The 26,139-nt window shown below is 51.7% G+C and overlaps 1 protein-coding gene across 2 annotated transcripts in view; it reads right to left on the reverse strand.

Annotated features, from left to right (window-relative positions):
- Window positions 1-26,095, reverse strand: part of TXNDC5 (thioredoxin domain containing 5) — a 33,313-nt gene extending 7,218 nt beyond the window's left edge. The window contains exons 1-10 of one of the 2 annotated variants that reach the window (XM_059399407.1): window positions 25,803-26,095; window positions 21,614-21,763; window positions 16,422-16,527; window positions 12,173-12,269; window positions 9,832-9,947; window positions 7,820-7,906; window positions 7,103-7,243; window positions 4,203-4,285; window positions 2,352-2,481; window positions 721-1,041 (exon numbers count right to left, since the gene is read on the reverse strand). In XM_059399407.1, coding sequence (XP_059255390.1) covers window positions 919-1,041; window positions 2,352-2,481; window positions 4,203-4,285; window positions 7,103-7,243; window positions 7,820-7,906; window positions 9,832-9,947; window positions 12,173-12,269; window positions 16,422-16,527; window positions 21,614-21,763; window positions 25,803-26,080 — 1,311 coding nt within the window. In that variant the 5' untranslated portion in view covers window positions 26,081-26,095 and the 3' untranslated portion in view covers window positions 721-918. Of the gene's footprint in view, window positions 1-720; window positions 1,042-2,351; window positions 2,482-4,202; window positions 4,286-7,102; window positions 7,244-7,819; window positions 7,907-9,831; window positions 9,948-12,172; window positions 12,270-16,421; window positions 16,528-21,613; window positions 21,764-25,802 lie in introns of those variants that run through there. The other variant, XM_059399406.1, reaches the window with a different exon arrangement.
- Window positions 26,096-26,139: the final 44 nt, after the last annotated feature.

Here is a 26,139-nt window from a genome sequence, read left to right on the forward strand (position 1 = left end):
CAGACAGAGCACAGTAAGCCCCTACACTAACTTGGAAGCTGCTTCCAGCTGGTGGGTCTCCCTGGTCCCAAAACCCGGGCCTGGGAAGGCTCACCTCAGCCCTCTGGCCCCAGGGATACAACCACCAGAACTGTTGTAGGAGTTAACAGAATAGTCAGGACAAGCCTTGTGGAACTTTTCATGCCCACATTTTCTGCGGGAGATGTCAAATCTTTGTGATGCCCTAACTAAAGAAGTCTCGCAAGGGGTAACAGACAGAAGCATGGACACACACACACAAGATTATGGCACCAGCATTCTCTTACTCAGGCACGTGTCAGAAGTACCATTGCTTTCAGGATGGCTGACCTCTCGCGAGGAGAGGCGCACTGACAGAAACAGCAAGGCCAGGGGTGGATGTGGAGGTATCTTCCAGAGGTGTGGGGTTTCTTCTGTTTTTAGATCTGCTCCAAGCTACTGGCCAACCAACCCCATTATGAAGAAGTCAGTTTTGACCTTCAGATCAGAGGAGTATCACTACGGTCACCTTTCCAGGACTCATGGGCAGTCCCAAACAATGCTTTAGGTGATGCGTTCACCAGAATCACTCACGAGCCAAAAACAGCTCAGCAATTTGATTTTCCTTAACTCTGTTTTTAGTCTCAAAGGAAACCATTTAGATTCATCAAAAGAAGGGAAGAGGGGGTGACTGACCGCCAAGGAAAATATTTAGTGAAGGGATCGTGACTTATGTGTTTACTTAGAGAAACTTAGAGAATCTGTAGAGTGTGTTGGCTTAAAACACACACACACAAAGAAGATACCGCAAGTTTAGTACATTCAGCTCTCTGAAAAACCACCACGTGAGAGTCCACAACACCTGCATGACTCGGCTCCAGCAGCCGGGGTGTGCAAGGCCGGGCAACCGGCGAGCGGGTGCTACAGCTCGTCCCTGGCCTGCCGGAGGACAAAGTGCTGCAGCGAGTCGAGGTCTCTGCCTCCGTTGTGCTCGCTGACCTTCTGCCCTCCGCGGAAAAGCAACAGTGTGGGATAGCCTCGTACCTTCAAAAAAAAAAACCAAAAAAACAGAAGTATGAAGACCAGTGGTCCAGGCCATACACAAATTGCTTCTTAAGTAAAACCAGAGAAACTCCTCAAGTTGCGACCAGGAAAGTCTATGGTTAAATTTTTAAAAGGTACAGACCATTTGAAAAGTACAAAGAGGCAAAGCCTTGGGGCTCCTCACTTTCCCATCCAAAAGCACATTCGAGATCAGTGTCAAAGGAAGGACTTGCCCCAAAAGGAGAGCTTCTGGGGCTTTCTTGCACAGGCCATCACCTGGGGCCCCGGTGAACAGGCACGTTCTGATGCAGCAGGTCCAGCCGGGGCCTAAGACTGCATTTCTGACAAGAAATGGTGGTGCCACCCAGGCACTCCGTGGGCCGCACTGCTTGGCAGCAACAGCCTTGAGAACACGCATTTTCCAGTGCAACAGCAACAATGAACTTCTTTTCTGAGACGTTAAGGAACCCGAAAAAGGGCAGCTTCTAGTGAGAAGTAAATGTCCATGCTACATCTAGCCTCTTTTTTTTTTTTTCCTAAATATTTTATTTATTAAGAGAACATGCACTTGCAAGCAGACTCCATGCTGAATGTGGAGCCCAAGGTGGGGCTCGATCCTGAGATCAGGCCCTGAGCTGCAATCCAGAGTCAGATGCTCGACCCATTGAGCACCCAGGCGCCCCTAAGTCTATTCTCAAGTGAATGAGGTAAGAAGCGCCAGAGCCTCACAGGGATTTCAGAAAACAATGCAAAAGTAAAAACGTAAATTGCAATCTTTTGGGTGCTCAGATTGTGCTATCAGCTCCGGAGGCAGCAGAAGTTAAACAGAAAGACCCAAGCACAGGCTCGCTTGCTGGGACGGCCCTTTCAGGAGGAAGTTCAACCATTTCCCTTATTCGACCAGGGATTCTAGAACACAGGCTTACGTCTGAAAAATAAGCCACTCGGGGGCTTGAGACGAAGGCTGAGGTCGGCGGACTGCTGGGCCAGCCAGAGAGGCCGTGGAGGTGGCACCCTGTCCCCAAGCCCGGACGCTCATTACTGCCCAGGCTTCCGTGCGGACGGCAAGACCTCAAATCCCCAGTGAGCGGCGGACGGCTAATGGGAAGGGAAAGCCTCTCCTTCGACAGAGCATCACTTTTGCTCTTCAAGATGAGAACAAAGCAAGAGCTTCAAGAGGACAGGAGGAACACTGGAGAAGCCGGGGGCAGTGACGGTCGCTGGGTGGGGCCCAGAGGACCGCTCCCTGTGGGTGCCCCCCCCCCGCCCCGCTCAGCCCCCGGGGAGGCCTTCCAGCCACATGTACCCACCGAGTGCTTGCTGCAAATGTTCCGCTCGGCAGTGCAGTCCACCTCGGCGATCTTGACCTCTGCCAGACCAGGGAATTCCTTCCTGGACAGCTCCTCCCACGTCGGGGCCAGATTCTTACAGTGCCCACACCTGGGAAGGGAACGACGCCGGCACAGTGGAGTCCTGGGTCCCGCTCCCTCACCCAGAGTCACTGCCAAGCCCAGCCCTGTCTCTGTGGGAGGCGGTCGCCAATGGCACAGGAATTTATAAAACATCACATTCTCCCACTGGGTGCACTGATGTTTTCTCCTTCTCTGTCCCAAACAAGGAATTCAAAGTCAGTCCGAAGTAGACTTTTGGATAACCTAGTAGAAGCAAACTGGTCTGGAAACAAGTTGAGATTCTGAGACCCTGTCCAGGAAGTGGTGACCAGAGCTAACTGGCCTACAAATGAATCAGACACAACATGAGCACAAGGTGATGGACAGGATGCAAAACCAACTCCACGCATTTTTTAAAAAATGCTTCATTTTAGAATTGATCGCTACGGTCTTGAAATTTTAAGACAACGTAAAAGCTTCCCTGAGCACCCGTCCTCCTACCCACTACTTGATCCATATAGCGTCAGGGTTTTATTAAAAAATAGAAAATAATAGATTTAAAAACATCACTGAGTAGTGTTCCTATTTTTCTTTAAAGATTTACTTTAGAAAGAGAGCAAGCAGGGGGAGGGGCAGAGACAGGGCGAGCATCCCAAGCAGATCCCTGCTGTGTACAGAGCCCAGCATGGGACTTGATCTCACAACCCTGAGATCATGACCTGAGTTGAAAGCAAAAGTCAGATGCTTAATTGACTGCAACCCCCGCCTTTTTTTTAAGATTTTATTGATTTATTTGGCAGCGAGATAAGAGAGCACGCGGAGGCAGAGGGAGAAGCAGGCTCCTTGTGAGCAGAGAGCCCGATGCAGGGCTCGATCCCGGGACCCTGCGATCATGACCTGAGCTGAAGGCAGCCGATTAATTGAATGAGCCCCCCAGGCATCCACCTGTTTCTATCCTTTAAGGATAAACACTGACAAAGCGTGGGAGTTAGGTGCTCACTGACTTGTCTCTGCCACTGTGGTTTCTCCTGAACACTGAGTGGCACCAGCGGTAGAAGAGCTTACTTGTGTCTGCTTAGAAACAGAACCTCACACTCTCCTTGAGCCTCTGCTCTTGTAAGTGGATTGTTTGTGAAGACAAGGCATTCTTCCCATTTGACTGCTGAGAAAACTGAGCTTCAAAGGAAAGAAAGGGCATGCAGAGTGACAGCCGTGTAAGTCTCGGCACCCGCCATCGACTTCAGGTAGCCCTGGTCACAAACTGGGTGTCCTCCCTCTGTACGCTCTGGTCCCTGAGAACCACAGGCTCGAAGGTTCTGGTAACTGGGGAATGCACGGAACGGCCCCACCAGACCTCTGCTCAGCTTCTCGACAAGGTCCAAGAGACTAAGAAGCAAAGCTACATCATGATGTTCGTGGTTAGTTAACCAAAAAAAATCAGTCTACTTGGGAAATGACAGATACCACAAAATTCAAGTTTTATATGGCCATCCTAACTCTCCATGTTCATGTTTTCCCCAAACACACTGGACTTTAAAATACACTGACTCATTCTCCATAAATAACTGTTTATGAATACCACCAAACCAAACCTCAACCGAGTGAAACAGAGGCACAAACAACCCCCTTTTCTTATTTCCTACGACAGAACCCACGTGTAAACGTAGCATCTGCCCAACACCAAGACTAGAGTGCAGGCCGATGAGGGGGAGATGGTGATGGACTCGAGCACACTGGGGTGGAGTAGTTTCTAATTAAACAGACACTTACCACGGAGCATAAAACTTAACGAAGGTTATTCCTTCTGCAATGGTGTCCTCGAAGTTCTTTTCCGTGAGTGCCAACACAGTGCCCTGCAAGGAAGGGAAAAGCCGGGCAAACCTGCATCACTTAGAGCAGGGCAGGGCCATGCTTTGGGGTGGCAGAATTATAAATCCGTAATCTTTTTAAAATGCTGTCATGCAAGGTCACACAAAAATACACAACTCACATATCACAAGCCACACAAGAAGGGCCCGTGAGTCATCAGAGGCTCCCCAGGTCCTGAGCCCAGGAGATGCTTCGAGAAGGTGGCGGGACCCAGGCCAGCACTGCCCTCGGCCAGCCTGAGCGGGTTCAGGTGCAGCTGCCGCTGTCTGGGGCCCCAGGGTTGGGAGCAGGGGGCTGTGCAGCCCTGGGCTCGGAGCCTCCCACACCGACAGGAAGAGTCCGAGACCCCCACGCAGCAGCACACGCGATCTCCCCAGCTATCTGCCACCTGCTCTCCCAGTGCAGCGATCTGTAAAAGTGACCTTCTCTGTGTGCTGACCTCCAGCTGACGGCCGCCCAGCCACAGGCGAGGATGTGTGTGCCACCCATCCCAGGCTGCGTTCTGTCTTTGAGTTCAGAGGGAATGTGCAAACCGTTCATCTCTGCTCTGGCTGGAGGGTGACGGGGGAAGGTGCCACGGGGCCGTGCGCTCTAAGGCAATCTGGTCTTGACGGTCCTTCACAGAATTACATCCACGTGTTTCTCCAAAAACGGATTTGCGACTGTCTCCCAAGAGCAAGACCGTGAGGATTTACCACGTGGCTAAACGTACCAGGCCTGCTCCCCTCGAGTCCGGCATCGAGGAACGCGTGGCAGCGACGGGGAGGCAAAGCCGCCGAGGGCCGCGGCAGCGCACCACCATCCGTCTTTATGTCCAGAAACATGACACCACGCTCACTGAAAAACCTACTTCGTGCTGGAAAACTAACAGAAACTGGTCTGTGTGTGAGGCAAACCCCCATAGGGCAGAATTATATTCAATCTGGGACGCCCTTCAGAGCCACCATGACACACATGCTCCCCTAACACATGTGGTCGCAGCTACTACAAAATCGTTTGTTTGCTTCTTAAACCAGAACTTCCCCTTCGAACGAATGCCCAAGTAGTTCCCCCACCTAAGAATCCCACTAAGGGACGGGCTGTGGGGTCGAGGAGGCCCATGACTGTTCCCACTCCAGGATGGGGTAGATGACTCGATTTTTTCCGATTCCAAACCACCAGCGCTCAGGGAACGATGGCCCCAGCAAGTCAGGATCTGTTAAGCACATGCTGAGGGGTCACGCTCACTGCGCTGGCCCTGGGGTACCAGGGCACACTGCCCCCTTCTTTGCCGACGCCCTCCTGGTGTCCCAGCTATGAACGTGGCCTGCTATGTTGTGTAGTTATAGAAACGGAAGGAGCAACGTGAATATCCTGTTCCGGAAATAACGATAAACAGGCCTACAGTTCTCAGCGAGGCCACCAAGCACAGTTTTCCTGGAAAGACGTTATTTTGACTTTCTCTAAAGAACGACCTTTCCACGCACGGCTTCAGCCTTGGCCTCCACCGCCCACCGGACTGCAGACACACACCTGCGGGTGTCGGCTCCGGAGCCCATTTAACTGGCCAGCAGCCCTCCCCACCCGCTGCCACCACAGCCCTGAAAGTCAACAACCCAGAACCTGCACTCCCAGCCTGCCTCCTCGCCCCAGCGCTTCTCTCCCCGCTGGTCCCAGCGCCCACTAGGTCTGCCGGAGCCCCCGTTCTCCCCTCAGAGGCCACCTTCCCGACTGCGCGCAGGAGAGTGGGGCTCCGTAAGCTTCCTGCCTCTGCCCCTCTACCGCGACCACAGCCTCCATTCGGGGTGTCTCCTCATCCTGTTGGCCTAATACACTGGTTTTCCATCTCTTTCCGCCAGGCAGGCATCTAAAATGCAAATCGGTCAAAGGCCCCCACTGGCTCCCAGTAAGTACAGGGCGAAGGTCAGAATCCTTGGCTGGCCGACCACGTCCTCCAAGACCCGCGTCCTACGCCTCGGCTCTGGCCTGCGGCACGGCACCCCTCGTCCTCCTCTTCCCGCGCACTCCACCCGACTGCCGGCCCCCGCCCCAAACGTGCCCGGCTGAGTCACACCACGTGCTTCTGCTCACGCTCCCTCCTCTACTGGACAAGCCTTGACTCTCCGGCAAACACCAATTCCCCTTTTGGCTCTTGGCCACACTTCCCACCCGTCTGCCCCCAGCTCTCTCAGCCCACTGCGACCAGCCAGGCACACACACCTGGGGACCCGCTTGCGTGCATTCTCCTGTGTCTGCCCCAGCAGACTCAGCCCCCTTCTTATTTGCTTTGGTTTCCTGGTGGCCAGGGACAGTGCCTGAAACATGCTCAATAAATGCACTCGTGAGTCTAGAACCTTCTGCTCTCTGAATGCAGACTGCCTGCCTCAACAAAAGAAACCCGCTAGGCCAAGTTACCTCTCGGTTCTGGGGCACCATCCTCGCTGCAGCAGATCGCCCGGGGCCTCACCCAGGGTTCAAGTCCAATTACCACAGCAGGGGATGGAAACAAACAGAAGCGGGGGTGGGGGGCTACCGGACAGCAGCCAACTTTCCCAGCAAACGCCCTCAAGTACAGTGGTTACCAATCAAAGGGATGAGCTTCCCAGAGCTTCTGCCACCAAATGCTCTTAGGATGGGTCTCACATCTATTTCAGAGACGCCCCTTGGTTTAGACCTTACTAGCGTGTGAAAGTGGCTGAAGGAAACTTCACGTGTTAAAGTCGGCCGCAGCCAGACCCCCTATTGTCGCGCGGCCCAAAGCACGAGAGGGCAGTGCCCTCCGGGGGCCATGGCTGGCCCTCCTGACCGCAACAGGCACCCACCTGGGCCACAGGCTCAGGGGCCGGCGCCGGGGCCTCTGAAGGCTGGACGTTCTCTGGGGCCTCCGGCTCTGTGCTCTGCAGCTGGGAATCCACGTACTCCCGCAGGGACTCCAAATCCCGCTTTCCTTTGTACTGGTCAATCTGTCCGAGGGAAGAGCCACATGAAAATGCGGTCAATCAGTACACCGACTGCTCTCACTCAAACCTCGTCCCAGCCCGCGCGCCCATGTGAGACCTCCCTCAGGTGTCTCCCTGGTGGGGGTGTGAACCGTGCCACGTCTGCACGCTCAGATTTACACACGAGGGTGCAGACAGCAAAGCAAACATTTTTGCTTTGGTGACAGCTACAGCACCTGTCTTCTGCAGGGATCTGGTCACGAAGCCGGAGCCCGCTCCAGCAGGCCAGCGGCAGACCGTCGGCCAGGGCCGGATCGGGGCACAAGTGAGCCCCTTACTGGAAGCCGGCGTTAACCCCACTCAAAGGTCATTCTGGATTATTCTAGTGCTCACTTGAGCCAACTGAAATGTGTCAAAACAGCAGGATGACTGACGGGTTTTGTCAACTACCCAAATCTTATCAAGTAAGAGAAAGACACTTTTGTTCCAATATTATGTCTGCCTTTAAACCAGTGCCCAGCAGTCCACACGGGCATCTCGCCACAGCCCACTTGGACTAAGAGAGAGGCCAGCTCTCCACACCACAACCTGAAGACGTACCTTTTGTCCGTCTCGGAACCACAGAAGAGTAGGATAGCCACGAACTTGGTTTCCCGAACAGAGTTCATAGTGCTGTGTACAATCAACCTAAAGACAAAGTAAGACCACATTCACCGTTTGTTTCCTCAAGAAACTTCCTGACACGCGGGTTACTGGACACTCCAGACCTCACGTACCTCACGTACGTTGGTGCTTGCGGCATCACCCCCCCAAGGGTGCAGTCTGGGGAGAGACTCCCTAAAAGCCAGCCCAGATGACACTGAGCTAAGGGGGCAGGGGATGAAATGTCCTTTAGAGAAATGACGTACTCAGCTCACCTAAAAATGCTCATGTTTAGGAAGTCATATTCTGCCTGGAGCTGGTTAACAGCGGGCGGAGAGGAGCCCCCCACCCCTGCTCTCGCCGCAGGGGAAGCCTGGTCGTGTGCGACCGAGGCCCACGCCAAGGCTAGCCTGTGTCCTCTCGCGCCCAAACTTGGGGAGTTTTGGAATCGAGTAGAAGCAAGAAGTCAATTTTAAATAGGAGTATTTGGTATCAAGACAACTGAAAAGATGTCAAATTAGGATGATAAGACGTTCTTAATTCTGTTAGCTCAATTTACCAACTATGGCAGCTTTTTAAATTTATTTCATTTAAATCTCATCAAGATTCTGCTTGTTCAACACTTTCATGAAACACTTTATCCTAAGTCACTTCTTCTTCTTCTCCTACTGGCATTAAGATCAGCTATGTGGGACACTCAGTTGTTCTTCGCCATGTCTTCGAAGTAGGATAGAAATACCACGTTCACATGTAAGACTGGAAGTCAGCACGCCACAGGCGTGCCCAGAGATGAAGGGCCACAGCCCGGATGGGCAGACTGTGTCTGCTCATGCCTGACTCTATGAGAAACCGTTACTGACATAAGCTGGAGATAATCTCCCATAAAAATTCAAAAAATAATTTAAGGATACAAGGAATTGAGAAGATAGAGGACAAGAAAATTATGACTCCTTCCATGAAATGTTCAATAAATAAAAAAGTACCACATGCGTAACTAGAACACGTAATTGGAAGTACTTAACAGGCAACAGTGAAAACAGTGAAAATCCGCTGAACTCACAACAACTATTAGAACTGACCAGGAATTTGATCCATGCCAACCGTCTTACTAGGACCCTGACTTTCATCCACACCACACACCACCAGTCAGGTCTCCCTGTGATTTTGCAAAGGCGGAGACTGGGGTGTGGAGAAGCGGCCGCAGGCTGGCCGGGCAGGTCTACGCGGTTCCTGAGCTCACACTCTTGACCATCTCCCTGCACTGGGCAGAGCATCTCACTCAGTGCAGTTCCTGGACACGCAGCATTACTTCTGTATACAAATCAGCCCTTTGGCAAAGTAAAAAATGAGATTTTTGTAAAAGGAAACCCATGCCTGGATGTCTGGTGGGTGCCAAAGGCTGGGTGAGATTAAAAGTGTTTGATGGCCCAGGAGCTGCTCTGGATATTTCCAGAAAATCCACTTATACAGAAGTTGTTAGACACCACTCCTGGCTTCTCTCTGCAAAGTGGGGAAAGCTGGAAAGACTCCCGGGCAGCAGGGAAAGCTGGGGCTCACTGGAGGGGGGCGGCTTGTGCAGGCCTCTGTGAGCACGGAGCCGGGGCTCCTCCAGGTGACAGCTCTTGGGTGAGGTCAAACGTGGATGTCCTCCAAGTCCGGCCAGTGAACATTCACAGGCTGTGCCCCATATCTTTGCAGAAACGGCTCTGGGGCTGCCAATTCAGAATTGGCCATTGCTTCAAAATAAACAAAGAAGCCAGAGCCATAATTTATCTTTAGGCTGTGGAAAAGCCAGCACATTTGAAACCAGGCTGCCATCTGTGAAGGTGAAATGAATTATCAAGTGGCACACTAAATGGAATTAATAAATCAAGTTTGCGACTTTGCACACAGAATGAATAATGGGCTACTCTGCTAATTAATCCAGCCAAAGGCGGTCTATTTCCAGTTTAATAAGGGCTTTCACTTACCTTGCCAATCTTGACAGTTTCAGAATGTTCAAGGCCCAGGGCCAGCTGCTCCCAGGTTGGAGCCAGAGCTTTGCAGTGACCACACCACGGAGCGAAGAACTTGATAAAGTGGTCGCCTTCACGGAGAGCCCGGGCAGAGAAGGGAAAAGGAGGTAACTGACGTCATCCCTTACTAGAAACTGAGTGGAAGCATCTGATCTTTGTCCCCCTGCCAGCGTCAGTGCGGACCCTTTAACTGGCAAAACGTGACTCAGTCGAATAGGTCTGTATCTGTGAGTTCACAGGGATCCTCAAAACAAAATCTACTTTGCCATCTCTGGAGGACAATAGGGAACCAAAGCAGTATTTGAAGAACGGGCAACAACGGGGAAGGCTCGGGCGATGATCCCATGTGTCCTGCGTAAACTGCGCCACTGGAAAACCAGCTGATACGTGAGAGCAAGTCTCTCTCCTTAAAACAATGAAGGAAGAAGGTTTTCATAGAACAGCAGCATCTGGCAACCCTAGTGAATGAACGGACTGAGGGAAACGTACTTAAGCGCACCACGGAGACACAACTGGACAAGTCCAGACTGGGAATTCTACAGGTCCGATAACCCACGCGCTCAGCCACCAGGATGCACGGAAGAAAAAGAGATGCTGGGGGAACGCGTAGACTGGGACCCCAGAGAGATGTATGTGAACGACCAAAGTAAACTGTAGTGTTGGGAATGCACACTGGGACGGTGAATGACACAGGGAGGAGTGGTTTCCACAGAGTCCAGGACACCGCCTCCCTGAGGGCAGGCCGGCTGGGACCTGGACAGGGGAGGGGAGGCTGGCAGTTTTAGTCCCTGAACCGGACCGTGGTTACAGAGCAACCACTCCATCACAATTCACTAAGCTCTGTGTTTGTTTTCTGTATCTGTGTTTTACTTGACAATAAAACAGAAGGTTTTAAAACCTGAGTAACACTCCCTTGGCTAGAAGAACAAAACACAAACCCACACAAAATCATTATCTGGATACTGAAGATTTTTTCTAGGCTGTTCTACCTTGACCAGCCGATGGCCTAAAAGATGTCAGGCTGAGACCAGACCCGAATGAGGCTGTGCCTGGGGAGGGAACAAACCAGCAAGCACCAAAACGGGATCCGTGCTCCCAGGACACTGCCACGCCACACACTCACCACAGTGGGGACTCATTTAAGGGAAATGGTGAAAACTTGATTCAAAAAATGAGCAACTGATCTGCAAGGCTGAAGCCATGTCTCTCGGGACAGGCAGAGCCCTGACTAACCCTGTGCTGGGAGGTGGGGTTGGGAGGTCTGGGAAGGACCGACTAGAGGAGCGGGACAGCTGTGAGCGCGGGCGGCAACTGTCGCTTCCTGAGGACAGAGTCTCCTGCGAGCAGCTCAAGGTGGCGCTTCAACAATCCACCCTTCACGTGTGACTTGCTTAGGGAGGGACCCATCTGGGCTTGTGGGGTAATCCCCTATTGGGGAAAACACCCCAAAACTCCACCGTCGGCGCCCTGGTCTGAATAACAACCTTCGACTCGCAGGGAACACGCTGACAGCATCACAGACACTCTTGTGGACCCTGAGTGTGGTAGGTCTCGACTCACAGTGCTATGAAGTCACAAGGCCAGGCACACATTTAAACCCTTTTCGCGATGCTTCCAAACCAGTCTTCTGGGAGGATTTCCCTCCGTGGCAGCATTTGAGAATAGAGATCAGGAAAGAAGCTGAATCTGCTTTCAAGTCAGTCAGTGCTGAGCCAACTGTCCAGAAATGTGTGACCAAAGGACCTACTTGCCGCTTATGTTACAGATTGTATGTAGATCGTTTTGATTTTTAGGGGACCGTTTTCAAAAAAAAGAGATGTGATACAGAAAAATATTTTAACTGTAAATGCATTCACAAGTTACAATGGTCCCGCTAAATTCTAAGTTAAATATGTAAGAGAAGCTTTTGTTTCTGCCCCAGGGCAGTAAGTGTATGATTCACGTTAATATAAATAAACTCGTTCCTATCCAAGGACGCACTGTCCAGCTGGTGTACAAATTCAGGGTGCCTGCTCATTTGTGAGCTTTCCACAACCCAAGGCTTTGGCTAACACTAAAACTGGCATTTCTTGAAGGACACAGATGAAAGGAGAAATCCTTTCCAAGAGGAAAAGCTCTGCACAAGGATGTTCATGGGTCTCGAAGACAGAAACCATGGCTCAGTGCCACAGATGTCATCCGAGGGCCCGCGAGTGCTATCAAGGAAAAGCCCAGCAAACTGAGCAGTGGTGAACGGTCAGTCGTTCTGAGAGGTGTGTCTCCTGCCAGGAACAGCCGTGAGAGTCACCCAACATACCTTGCGACACGTGCAGCTCAAAGTTGCTCGCTGACAGCTCATAAAGTCCCTGCTTGCGCTCAGGGGCTCTGGGCGGTTCTGCTTCTGGCTCTGGTGTCTAACAGGGAGAAACAAAACAACAGTCATTGGGTTTGTATGCAAAGGCAGAGTGAAACCCACCGAGGAGGTAACCTGTGTCCGTCTAGAACCTTCTACAGATCTCCTTCCTCATCGGACTACATCAAACCTTTGTGGGATGCTGCTGTGTTGAGGGAACCCAAGGCAGGAATGGACTCTCAGGGCTCTGGACCCTTCGGCAAGAAGCCCCTTAGCAGCCTCACCCAGGGACCGGTTCTCAAGACAGCCGGTGACCGCCATCCCCACCCCAACCTGCCCTCTGCTGCCCTTAAGCCCAACCGAACAGAGCAGGCAAACCAAAAGGGCAGGCCCAGCCCACAAAGGCACACTGTCCTGTTGTTTACAGTGTGACCTCAGATTCCACGGGGAACGCAGGATGAAGTCCCTGGCGGGCTGCAGCTCCCGCAGATATAGAAGCGTCAGCGGAGGGGAGGGCCCGGTGCGCTCGGTGCACACAGCAGGTGGGTGATGAGACCGTGAAGGGCTGGTAAAGGGACGAGCGGGGCGGGAAGGAGGACAAGGCAGGCGCCCGGCAGGCAGTGCCAGAGAAGCACAGGGCTGCACTCCTTAGTTCACACCACGGAGGCCGGGACAGACCCGCAACACGGGAGTGAGAAACGGCTTTTCAAAGGACGCTTCTGCCAGCATCTAAGCGGGCCCCGTCGTGTGTAGCTGGACGGTCACCACAGTACCACGTGACTCCCGACCGCGCAGCTCCACAGCTGTGGCCTCCAGCCAAAGCGACTCAAGGGTGACAAAAAGATCACACAATCACCATTTTGCTACAGACCCATGGATGTAGGTTACTAAATTTATATCTGGCAGCTCATGTTTCTCTGAAAAAGAATATTGGGGCGCCTGGGTAGCTCAGTCAGTTAAGTGCCTGCCTTTAGCTCTGGTCAGGATCCCGGGGCCTTGGGATCGAGCCCTGCTTCTCCCTCTCCTCCCCACTCATGTGGGCACATGCACACTCTCTCTCTCAAATAAAATCTTAAAAAAAAAAAAAAAGAAAAGAATATCCCAATTAAACCATTAAAAGTTTAAAAGTGCCGACAGCTCAAAGCTGTGCAGAGCTGTAATCAGAAAGCACCAGGAAGATGTTCATGCAGCTCTGGGCCTGTAGAGACTTGCAAAGTGCTAGGGACTTCCACAAAAAGATGCCCAACAGAATGGTGACTAGGTGAGCAGTCAGTGAGTTCCCAGAAGGTAAGACACTCCATGTCACCTTTTGTAAGATAATCAAAGGGCTTTCCATATTTTTCATTGTTAAAGTGCTCATGTACAGCTCTGAGGGGGCAGATCACTTCCTGGGCCCTGTGGCTCGTACCGGGGCAGCCCGACCGCCGTGGCAATAATGTAGTATGTTACAGATACAAGCACACAGGCACAGACACGGACACACTCTCACCCTGCTGCTGACCATATCAGCTTACAGATTCTTAAGAAAGTGACCAGGCAATATTCATCAACAGCCATAAAAGAAGTCCGCCTTTTCTCTTTCCCTTTGCATTGCAATTTCATGTCCAGTAACAGATTCTAAAAACATCACCCAAAAATAGGAAAATAATGTCTTTTACAAAGATTTACATGTTCCTTATGTATCTCTGATTAAAAAATTATAAATAACCTAACTATCCATTGACAGAGAAGAGTGGAATTGTGGCAAACCCACATGACAATATAAAATACTATCAATATAAAGATGTAACATATAAAAATATTGTTTGTCAAATGAACCATGTTTATATGACTAACCGTTTAAGAAAAAAATACAGAAACAAATAGGGCAATCTTAAAGTTGGAAGTAGTGGATCTTCTTTTGAGCTTCTTTAATATTGCCACAACACGAGGAAGGTAATCTAAATTTATCCTATATCCATATACAACATCATCAAGTTACTTAGGTACATATAGAGATGAAGAACTTTTTAAAAAGTTTCCACATACAATAAAAAGCAAGTTCTTTGGAAAGAATTTTCGGTTTGCAGGATCAGGTTTGAGTGTTTGAACTTTCCTCCAATCAGGCACATTGCCGCTGTTTCCAGCAATTGTGGGAGATCTCTACTGCTGACACGGGGATCCAACGCAGCCACGTCCCTTCCGCCTGAGGGGACACAACCCTTCCCCTCAGCCCTTCCTAGCCTGCAGTGGGGCTGCCACCACCCAAAAGGGGAGCTTGGGCCTCCATATGAACGCCTTCTGCCATCCTGATACTGGCAACTTGTTTCCCGAATAAAGTCATCACAGAAGGCTGGCTTTTTGGTAGAAAAAAATACTGACAAAAAAAAATAAATAAATAAGTGTATCTTGAAAGGTTCTTTTGAGACTATTAACCCCTCTTTAAAATTGGCATCCTCCAATCAGAGAACAATTTCACAGAGGAAACAATGTGTAGTTTAAATCTATATGAAAGTTCCACCTGCTCATGTAACTGTCTTGCCGTGACAAAGATGCAAATCGACTCTCTGAGAGGTCTGTGGTTTTCCCTGTTACCTAAAATTAGATAAGTCTCTGCTCCACACTCACACAGTGCCACGCAGTTAGAGGGAAAATGACACCCGAGTAGCAGGTGGGTTTCTGATGAACCATGACCTCTACACAGAATGTGGGGGAGGGGGGCAAGGGACCACACGGTCACCTGGGAAGTGACTCCAGTAGCAGCAGAGGCCCCCAGAACCTGCTGGAACTGCACATGGGCACGGAGCCCCTTCAAGGCAGGAGTGCCTACCTCACCCGACAGAGCGGCCTGACTCAACTGTTCCACTGAGATAACATGGAGAGACGTCAGATGCTCTCACCGTTTCATCTGAATCACCCAGCATGGGACACTGGTCAACCTCCCAGGCCCTAATCAACACACGGCCACGAACCGTCCGTCCCAACCCAGCCTCCATGGGCCTGAGCACTCTGCATTGAGTAGAAGGCACCACACACGGAGGGACACTTAAGGGTTTACGACCATAACGATGTGTGACAAAACTAAGACTCCCGACGTTAATCTGAGGGAGAGGATTATACAATGTTCTTAGTAACCTTCTACACACAGCCACGTCTTTAAACAGTACCTCAGAAATCAAAGTCTCCGCCATTTCCTGGTATCATTACCTGCCCCCCCACCCCCGTGCAGGGAGGGCCACGAAGACTCTGAGAGCACCAGGGGTATTTATTCGATGACATGCTCGGCAAAGCCAGTGAGCACCTCGGGGACTGAGAGTCCAGGCGAAAAGGAGGGGGCCACGCTGTGGTACAGCTCGTGGAGGCAAGAGAGGGCTGAGGTTGGCCTGGACTGGAGTTCGGGCTTAGGCCTGGCCTTGGCCCCAAGTCAACCTGTGACGCTCAAGAACTAGTGCCAACTGTATACATGTGGCACAGAGACTGATGTTAGTTAACAAGTAGTTAACTGTCAGTTAACAAGTAGTTAACAAGTACTTAACTGTCAGTTTAACAAGTAGTAAGTGTGTATCTGTGAGACGTGCACTGGGACAGTCACAAATGACAGTCTCCGAGGGCTGACTCTGCCACCACACGAGGGCCAGGAGGGCCAGTAAGACGGCAGGACGGGAGACCCGTCAGGGGAGCGGCACACGGGGCCATCTTCATTACCCTCCTCCTCCTCATTCATACATCACGCATACTCTTCTTTCTACATTTATGCATCTTTGAATATTTCCATAATAAAAACCTTCCTAACAGGTCATCTTTTTCCACTGAGGTATGCAAACAGTAGAAACAAGAGACCAAAAGTAGACGGAGTGGTTGTGGGGGGCTGGGGGCACGGTGAGGGGGGACTGGTGTTCAGAGGGGACAGGGTTTGAGTTCTACGTGGTGAAAAGAGGCCTGGGAATGGCCGCTCATGGGGTGAATGCACCCGAGTTCATACCCTGAATCTCTACATTTAAAAAATGGCTAAGATCACCAGTTTGGTATCATGTATTTTACCACAGTAAACAAAAACTGGAAGGGGAAATAGTTCATTTTTACTTACAAATGTCAATTAGTTCTAAACGAATATAAAGTTGCTTTGAAATGGGAGCCTTAAGTTTTCACCTGAACTGGCCTCTCTGTCCCCCTGGAGTGCGGAGAAATGAGGGAAGGGAGAGGGCGGGCGCCGGGAGGCCTCACGTGCACTCACCGCGGGCACCTCGTTCAGCGTCTGCAGCATCCAGTTCTCCAGCGCCTGGAAGTCTCGAGGCCCCTGATACTTCACAGCTTCTTGGCCAGGCTTGAAAAACTTCAAGCTAAAAGGCGAAAAAGGACAAGACAGAGCAGATTTTTCAACCGGTCAGAGGGGTCTGCGTAGACGGCGCCGTCCCGTTGGGATGCAGTCAGAGCACTGCGGCCAGGCACAGACCTGCCCCCTGCACTAGAACTTGAAGAAAGAGGAGAACACATATCCACTTACTCCCACACTTTTAAAAAGTTTCTTCCCTTACTCAAGAAAAATAAGAGTGAGCAGAACATGTCAAGTCTATGAGACCGTGAACAAAACCCCAAGTGCATTCGGGGAACAGGCCTTGCGAGCTTCTCCCTGCTGGTTGTTTGCCATCCTTCCTAGAGTTTAGAAGTTCTTACATTCTGCATTTGTTAAAAAAGCAAAACTGTACTAGAAATAGCACTGTTGTACAATAAATGTATTCCCAGGCCATCCTATCTTATAAGACAAGATATATCTTGTCATATAAAACGAGAATATCCAGGTTCTGCGAGAATTTACATTTCCAGCTTTTGAGAATAGCCTTGACATTGGTTAGGGTGGTCTATGCATTCCCCACAGAGAAGGAATCTTCTTTTCATCATGTATTAGCCTCAGACGGTATCTGCACATCGGATACGGAGCACTTCCTTCAGTGCTCGAGCAGAACACTCTGCCTGAGGCCGACACTACACTTCCGGATCCTGTACCCTGTACCCTGCCCCTGGTAATGGAGAAACACGCTCCAGATCAGACCTGACAGAAGGTGTCAAGGATGGCGGGAACACAGGGCTCCTGACGGAGGAAATGACACACAGACTAGCGTTCTCTGGCCAGCTGTGCGTTGACATCACCCCTCCCTGCCTGTGGCACATGGTGCACGTCGGCAGCTTGGGGTGCGGTAGCCGCGGTCAGAAGTCAAGACATGCAGAGATCGGAGCCGTGCGCTTTGCTCTCCAAAGATCTTAAAAATGAAGGTTTGTGGGGCGCCTGGGTGGCTCAGTGGCTTAAACCTCTGCCTTCGGCACAGGTCATGATCTCAGGATCCCAGGATGGAGCCCCGCATCGGGCTCTCTGCTCAGCAGGGGGCCTGCTTCCCCCCCTTTTCTCCCTGCCTGCCTCCCCCCACTTTCCTCCTGTCTACTTGTGATCTCCCTCTCTCTTTGGCAAAAAAAAAAAAAAAAAAATTTTAAAAAAAAAAAAAAAAGGAGGTTTGTGCTATGCATGAAAATCAGTGCAGGGGCTGGAATAAAGCATCACAGGCTCCCAGGCCTCACCCCCCTGCCCCCACCAAAACCATATCCTGTGACAGACTTAGGGGATGCCTATTGGGCCTCCAGTGAAGAACAGAGGCCCTGATTCCTCAGTAACTTTTACCTTTACAACCCTAACAAAAAGCCAAACTCTAGCCAGTCCAACAAGAACACCTGAAACTTGACAAACTTTAAAACTCTGAGTGACTGGGAAGCATGATCTCACGATTACGAAAGCTCACACCCGCCCCTGAGGCCTCGGGAAGCTCTGGAAAGCTTATGCTCACAGAGAGCTAGGAGATGTTTCATGCACACAACCCCCCCACCCCCAGCCACTGTCTCTCTTCCAGTGGGCACCTCCCCAACCAGAGTGGAAAAGGAGCAGAACCCTCAAAACACTCGGAAGGACCAGCACTATCAAACTCGTTCCCCGGGGCGCCTGGGTGGCTCAGTGGGTTAAAGCCTCTGCCTTTGGCTCAGGTCATAATCCCAGGGTCCTGGGATCGAGCCAGGGTCTTGGGATCAAGCCCTGTATCAGGCTCTCTGCTTAGCAGGAAGCCTGCTTCCCTTCCTCTCTCTCTGCCTGCCTCTCTGCCTACTTGTGATCTCTGTCAAATAAATAAATAAAACTCTTAAAAAAAACACACACACAATCCTCATTCCCCATTTCTCTGTGAACATTTAAATGCTGGAAACCTAACCTGTGACTTTTTCTAATTTAGTCACAGGTCAGGTGTGTGACCAAATCAGAACTGAGCAACACACAAATAAACAATGTTTTAAAATCTCTTCTTGTTGGACCAGAAATCTTTCCAGCCTGCCCAAACCTCCTTCAGTTCACAGAGCCTAGGGATAGAATTAGGGTTCTCTTCGCAGACCTTCCCACCTGATCAGGGCATCTGGCCCCAATCCTCACTGTGGATGGGCTAAAGAAGGTGATGGGGGGATGGCCACAGGGTCTACGCCCTAAGGACAGCCCCAAACTTCGACATGGGAGTCTGCTTTCCCTGGTGATCTGTTTGTCTTTCAAGGAGACTGCGGGAGAGAACACCTCCATGTGTGGGTCACTCTGGAAACCTGTGATCAAGGTCCTAGCACCACAGAGGAGGTGGTGTTACTGGCTGATTTGTGTCCCCTGAAGCAGATCTGTTGAAGTCCCAGCCTCCTGTCCCTCTCAGTGTAGCCTTATTTGGAAACAGGATCTTTAGAGAAGTAAGCAGGTGACAATGAGGCTATCAGGGCGGGCCCTAGTCAGGGGTCCCTAGGAAAAGGGGAAATTTTGGCCAAGTAGAGAGACACGCACTGAGAAAGACAGCCCCATGAGGACAGAGGACGGGGTGCAGCCCCCACTAGACACTAGGGAGAGGCAAGAAAGGACTCCCCTCTGGGTTTTGAAGGGGTTACGGCTCTGCAGATGCCGCGACGCTGGGCTGCTGGCCTCCCAAGCTGTGAGACAAAAAATTTCTGTTCTCTTCAGCCACCTGGTGTGTGCGCTTGGGTCGGCACCGGCAGCAAACCTCCTCTGGCCTGCCTGGCTCGGTTTCCCCAGAGGATGCAGACTCCTTTACCAGCTCAACAACGGTGACCTCAAAGCACACTGAACCTCCCCAGGAACGTGAGAACCCAAATTCCCTCCCTGTGCAATCCTGTGTTTCAGTTAAAGGAGCCGGTGACTCCACAGGGCGTGCTTAGGCATCCGAATTCGTCATCTCCGCGTTCATCATCTGATGCGCCTCCCCAAGACGGGCCCCGCGCCACGGGTAGCAGAAGCTCCTACAGGTCAGTACATGAACACCCCAACGGACGTGTTCCACTGCAGCATGCCCTGCCTCCTGCATTCGAGGAGAAAAACCTGTTCTAGGGCACTTGTACAGGGCTGGAGGGTCACAGAGGTTCCTTCCCCAACAATGTTCAGTGTCGTGTGAGTGCACTGCAGTTCTGTATAAGGACACAAAACCAGTGCACGGTGTTCCTGGAGACCGTATCTTCTAAATCAGGACACATGACTCAGTGTGGCTCTTTTAAAATCTGTGAATAACAGGGCACCTGGGTGGCTCAGTCAGTGGAGCGCCCCACCCTTGATTTTGGCTCCGGTCAAGATCTCAGGGTCATGAGATCGAGCCCCGCAGCAGGCTCTGTGCTCAGCACAGAGTCTGTCTGCTTGTCCCTCTCCTCTGCTCCTCCCCCTGAATGCGAGCTCTCTCTCTCTCTCTCTCAAATAAATGAATAAAATCTTTAACACCTGTGGAAAACATCTGTGCAGTAACTGATGTTGCAGCCAGACAGCTCCTATGACCGGGTCCAGGTGGAGCCTTCTGCCGCGCCTTCGGATGCCCGCTACCACTTGGCCTTCTCAGCCTATCCCAAGTGCTGTCTTGCTTCCGAGTGCTGTGGCTGGTGGCATACGCCACATGGCCACTATGGCCGGCTACTTAAGAGTGGACACGACAGCCGACCATCTCAGTTGTCCCTGCACTTTGAAAGCAACAGGCTCTCAGCAGGCAAACCTCTATCTCCTCACCTGGCCCCACGACTCACTGATGGCTTCCTTGTCTGAGCTGAGTCTCCTTTAGAGGCGAGGCTGTGAAGCACAGAACAATCATACCTCCAGGGTTGGTACACTTGGTACAAAATTTTCTCTCTAGTGATCTGATCTGATCTGAATGATGGCACCCAGATTAGCAGCAGTCACCAAAGACCAAGAACTGCAGTGTCCTTTACGAAAATGCCAAATTTCCAAATGTTAAGGAAGGCCTTAACATTTACTGGGTATGCTCAGATCAGTGTTTGCAAATGTGCTATTTCACGTACCGTGAAATCATGGACCAACATCCTCCTTTAGACTCAGGTTAAACCGCGTGGCCAGGGCTGCACGATAAGCCACCAGCAGAGCTGGGTTTCAGACATGGCTTCTAGGTTCCAGCCCAGAGCTCCTTCCCCTTTTCTGTGCTGCCTCTCGGGTTTGAAGACAGGTCCAGGTTTTATAAGAATTTACCCCGTTCATCAGTTTGAACAAAAAGTTTGGGAGTTACAGTGGCCAACCTCCTTTTGGGAACATCATCTTCCCTGTTCAGGAGAAGGGCCCTTCTCTTTAACACTCGCCTTGTGGCCAGAGAGGGGCTGCTGTCCTCCTCTCTGGGCACAAGTGTTTCTGGAACGAACACTCCATCCAAGCGGGGCCATTCAGTGGTGAGCCCAAGCCCTCCACGATAGCAGACAGATACAGAGTTGGAGAGTTATGTCACCTTAAGGAAGGTATGGGAAAGAAAGGCCCCCAAACTCAGGGAACTGAGTCTCAGACCTTCTTCCATGGCCTTCTAATTGATCCCCTCTTTTGCTTCTCAAGCCAGTTTCAATTTCTATCCCTTAAAACTAAAGAATTTAACTGTCAAGGGAGTAAGAAGCATCGCTTGTCAGAACTTCTGGATCCTACTTTGTCAACTTTCTTTCCAACAGAAACGGCCCCTGCGCTCGTCACATTGGAAATTACTCCAGGAAGGATGCTTAAGGATAACAGAGTGACCCAAAACTTAAAACTGATGACACGGTACGCTCATCGCGTTGAGGGGTGAATGTCACACCTGACAGGACACCAAGGAGGCTGCCATTTTTGTCACACAAACACATTCCTTATAAATAGGAAAACCCAACACTGATTAATGAAAGGCTTTTTCCAAGCAAAGCAAAAGGAGGAAAGACAGTGCGAAAAATGCTCTTGCCCTAACAACAGGGACCGGGCGCTTCAATTTATCATCTCCTCCCTCCTCGGAACTACAAAACAAGAGACCAAGTTTAGCGTGAACTTTCCTTGGCCGAGAGGGGCTGGCAGACGGCCGTGGAGAGCCAGGCGATGCAGGGCCCAGGGCCCTGCCCACTTACGTGGGGTACCCTCGCACCCCCTGCGCGGAGCACACGTCTGAGTCGGCGGTGCAGTCCACTTTGGCCACGTAGACCTTGGCGTCCTCCATGCTGTTGTACTTGTCTCCCAGGTCATTCCAAGTGGGCTGCAGCCGCTGGCAGTGTCCACACCTGGAACAAGGGGAGCGAGCACGCTGAGTCCCGGCTCAGAGGCGCGGCCCCACCCGGACCTTTCTTTCCTCTGCCGCAGGGAAGGACGGCTCACCTTCGGGACACAACGCACTCCCCTGCCTCAGATCCCCCAGGGAGCCCCTGCAAGGTTCTCAGCAGGAAACCGAAGCTCAGCAAGGTCCTGTGCCCACCACGCGCCTTGCTCTAGCCCCCGCTGCCCTCCCATTTGTGCTCCATACACCTGCACCCACCTGCCCTGGCAGTGTGCCCAGAGCCAAATGATACCACGTGGGGCTTTCTAGAAAGGCCACAGCATGGCTTACCCCTGGAGATCAGTACCTGCTCTCTCTGACACTCGCTCCCTAGACCCACTTGCCGAATTCCTGTTTGCTCTCTCGGTTTAGTTTGGATGTCACTTCTTCCAAGAAGTCAGCTCTGACTAAGGCTGTCTGGTGCCCTGCTCTGCTTCTTCTAGAAAACTCCCTGGCTCCCCCCTCTTCTGCAGCAACTGCTCACCATGATGGCTCCCTCTTAGTCAGGACTCTCTATACTAAATAAGTATCTGCAATGGAAGGCGACCTAAAAGTTCATTCAATTCTCCATTTTCTAAGAAGCATTATTTAGAAAGGTCTATGGCTACCCAAACGTCTAAGTCTGATGTCACCAAATGTATACTTAGGATATTGACTCTGGATTTACCGGTACATTTTTAAATCACCTACCATTTAAAATAATATATTAACTTGAAATTCTTGCTTTTTGCTACTCTTCCCATTCCTTGACAGCATCAGCATCTCTCCCATCACTAAATCCACTTTTTAAATCATATAACTGATGACCTTCTTTAATTATCAGCTATCTGCAATGCACTATTTGGAGGCTGTGTGAGCCTGTGCTGGAAACCTTGTCTCGAGCTTCAAGTACAGTCACAGAATTATATGGCACATTGTGGTTTTTTTTCTTTTTTTGCTATTGTTGTTGTTTGTTTTCATTCACCTGGTGTATATTCAGGATGTCTACAAAGTAACAAAGTTGCCACATTGCTTTTTAAAGTAATCTTTAAAGTGCTTGCTTATAAGAACACCCAGGGGCGCCTGAGTGGGTCAGTGGGTTAAGTCTCTGCCTTCAGCTCAGGTCATGGTCTCAGGGTCCTGGGATCAAGCCCCATATCAGGCTCTCTACTCAGCGGGGAGCCTGCTCCACCCCCCCCCCACCCCTCTCACCCTACCCCCACCCCGGCCTGCCTCTCTGCCTACTTGTGTTCTCTCTCTGTGTCAAATAAATAAATAAAATCCTTAAAAAACACAAACAAAACAAACAAAAACAAAAACCACCCAACACTTAAAACTGTCAATCTGTCCTCAGACTAACTTCTCAAGAAAATCACTGTTAAGTTTCTTTGCCTCTTTTTTCTTTTTTTCTTTGCCCCTTTTCTTTTCTGACAGTGGACGTCCACTACCAGCACTGAACAAGTTTGCTTCCGGCTACTGTGGCTTCCCTGTGCAGCACTTTGCTGGCCAGCCAGGAAAATGCCTGCTTTATTAGAAACTCAAATACAGGATGATTCCCTCTTTTCTGGAAGATAACCGTGAGGGAAAAGCAATGTTACATGTAAATTATATTGTTATATATTAAGTTATATAATTTAAATAGTGCAAGTGCCATGAAGACCGGCATTGTTCTTTTTACAGCTGTATTCCCAGTACCTAGCACATGCCTGAAAGGGACTCAGTTTGGCAATTTCTTAGTGATGGATCAACGCACAGGTGCCATGTAGTCAGCGCTCTGGTTTGGGACCCTTGTGGCACCTCTGAGACAGTAGCTGAACTCATTTTGTGGCCATGTAATAGAGCAAAGCCACCTGGTCCTCCCAAGGAGGTATCCCCAGCCTTGACCTCATTGTGACCAGATTCAGCATGACCTGCAACTGGACAGACAGAAGCTGTGGCCTGATGTCAGCCCAAAATCCACAGCAGTAGGACAACGTTACATCTACCAAGTTCAGAGCAAAATATATAGGGCAGGTATTCGTTACATGCCACGCCTGCTCCCCTAAGTCACATGTGGGCTCCTGATACTCCAGAGACGGTAACTGCAAAGAGATGAGGACCAGGGGTAGGCTACAGCATATTCTATCTGTGCTCCAATCTGTTCTTAGCTTCTAACTTTTAATGCCATGTTTATTCTGTAACAGACTAATAAGAAGCAAACAAAAACTTTAAAAGCAACTTTTCTGTGAGCACCCATCTAAAAAAGGAAGTTCCTTAATACCAAGTCCCAGGGTTTGCCAGTCTGTCCCCCACTGGGTCTAGGACTAGCAGGTACTGAGACTCCAAAATTAAAACTTTATTGGCACTGCATGGACTTTAAACATCTACAGGTCAGTTTTTCTTTAAAAAATAAAGAAAAAAAAATCCATGGACTTATCCCACTGAAAGGCACTCCAATTAACTGGTGTATTTTAATTGAAACAGGTACTCCCAGAATATCCCTTCACAGAATAACTATTAAGAACGAACGATTTTGGGGGGCACCTGGGTGGCTCAGTGGGTTACGCCTCTGCCTTCAGCTCAGGTCATGATCTTGGAGTCCTGGGATGAAGCTCCAGGGGAGCCTGCTTCCCCCTCTCTCATTGTGGGGGAGTGCAATGCTGCCTGCCTCTATGCTTACTTGTGATCTCTGTCAAATAAATAAATAAATAAATATCTTTAAAAAAAAAAAAAAAAGGAAGGAACAGGGTTTTTTGTGCTACAAAGTATTTTCCAGACCACTGTAGCCCTAAACCTTCCGGTCCCCGCTGGTTCCTGGGAAGCTGAAACACAATGAACCCCACTGAAACACTGTTAATACATGACAGCTCTGACCCAGACCTGATAACTCCAAACAAATTGAAATACAGTAACAGTCTCACTATGAAAAAAAGAGAAAGAAAAAAGTTTCCTCCAACTTCCACCTGCACATTTTCTGAACAAGCCATTTTGCTTGGGCATCTTTCTCTTGCTTCCTACATCCCTTTCCCACATCTCCCTAAGCCTCTCTCCGGGTATGGGGAAGAATGCCAAATGCTGCAATAAGCCTGCAAACTGCCTTGTGCCCTAGAACTGGCTTTCTGCTCTGCCCCACGCGAACTGCACTTCGGGGCATGTAGGCCCTGGAAGGAAAGCACTACCTATGCTTGTGTAAACGTCAGGAAGTCCTTCCCGTAAGACAACTCCCAGGGAAGGGGCCTCCGGTGTAGGCACGGAGGCCCACACTGACGCCTCCACCGGAGAACCAAGGCAGGAGGAACCCTCTGCTCAGCTCACACTTTCCAGAAGACCAGGCCCCAAGAGAGCAGAGGGGTGGAGGTGCCAGAGGGCAGCCTAGAGCGGAGCGGCCCGAGAGCACACCCCGTCCACACGGAGCTGCCTCGGGGTCCCGGGCATTTGCACTACTCTCGGCTTCCCGGGGTAGCACAGGAACCCCCCCTCTGCCTGGGCCACCCCTTCCCACCTCGTGAACACACGAAGTAGGAAATCCCACCTTTGCGAGTTCTATTTCTCAACTAATCCCTCGTGCAAGGGATCTGCCCTGCAGCGAGTGCACGGAATCCGACCTCCGCGCGTCCCCGGCCGGAACCCGGTGGCCGGGGGCCGCCGCACGTGGCGCACGGGTCGCGGCCGCACCCGCAGGCCGCCGCCTCCGGCCCGGCGCAACAACTTTGGGACGGGGCTGGGGGCTGGGGACCGGAGAGGTGGCCCCACTGGGCGACGCCACCACCCGCCCCTCCCCGGGTCCGGGGAGTCGGGGGCGGGGGGACCCGGAGCGGGGGCGGGACGGCCTTTCCCGGCTGTCCCCTCGGGGCCCGCCCCCTCCTGCACCGCCCCGGCCGCCCTGCGCCACGTCAGCCGCGAGCGCCCACGCCCCCGGCCCGAGCCCACCCCGCGCCCCCCGGGCAGGCCGCGGCTCCCGGCACCCCCCTGGCCCCCGGCTCGGTCCGCCCCGGCCGCCCCCGGCGCGCAGGGTGCGGGGCCGCGAGGAGAGCGGCGCGGCCAGTTACCAGGGCGCGAAGAACATGACGAAGTGCGCGGCGCTCTGGATCCCGTGCGTGAACATGTCGGCCGTGTACAGGTGCTTGGCGTGCGGGTCCTGCCCGTCCCCGCCGTCCGCCGCGGGGGGCCCGTCCGCCGCCGCCGCCGCCGCCGCCGCCCCCGGCTCCTGGGCCCAGGCGCCTCCGCGCCCGCCGCCGCCATCGCCGAGCAGCAGGAGCAGCGGCAGCGCGGCCAGGGCCAGCGGCCGGGGCAGCGGCGGGAGGAGGCGTCCGGGGCGCGCGGGCATCACGGCGGGGCTGGCGCGCTCTCGCCACGGCGGCCGGTCCCCCTCGGCGGCGCCCGCCC

This window comes from Mustela nigripes, chromosome 5, assembly GCF_022355385.1.
Source record: "Mustela nigripes isolate SB6536 chromosome 5, MUSNIG.SB6536, whole genome shotgun sequence".
NCBI lineage: Eukaryota > Metazoa > Chordata > Mammalia > Carnivora > Mustelidae > Mustela > Mustela nigripes.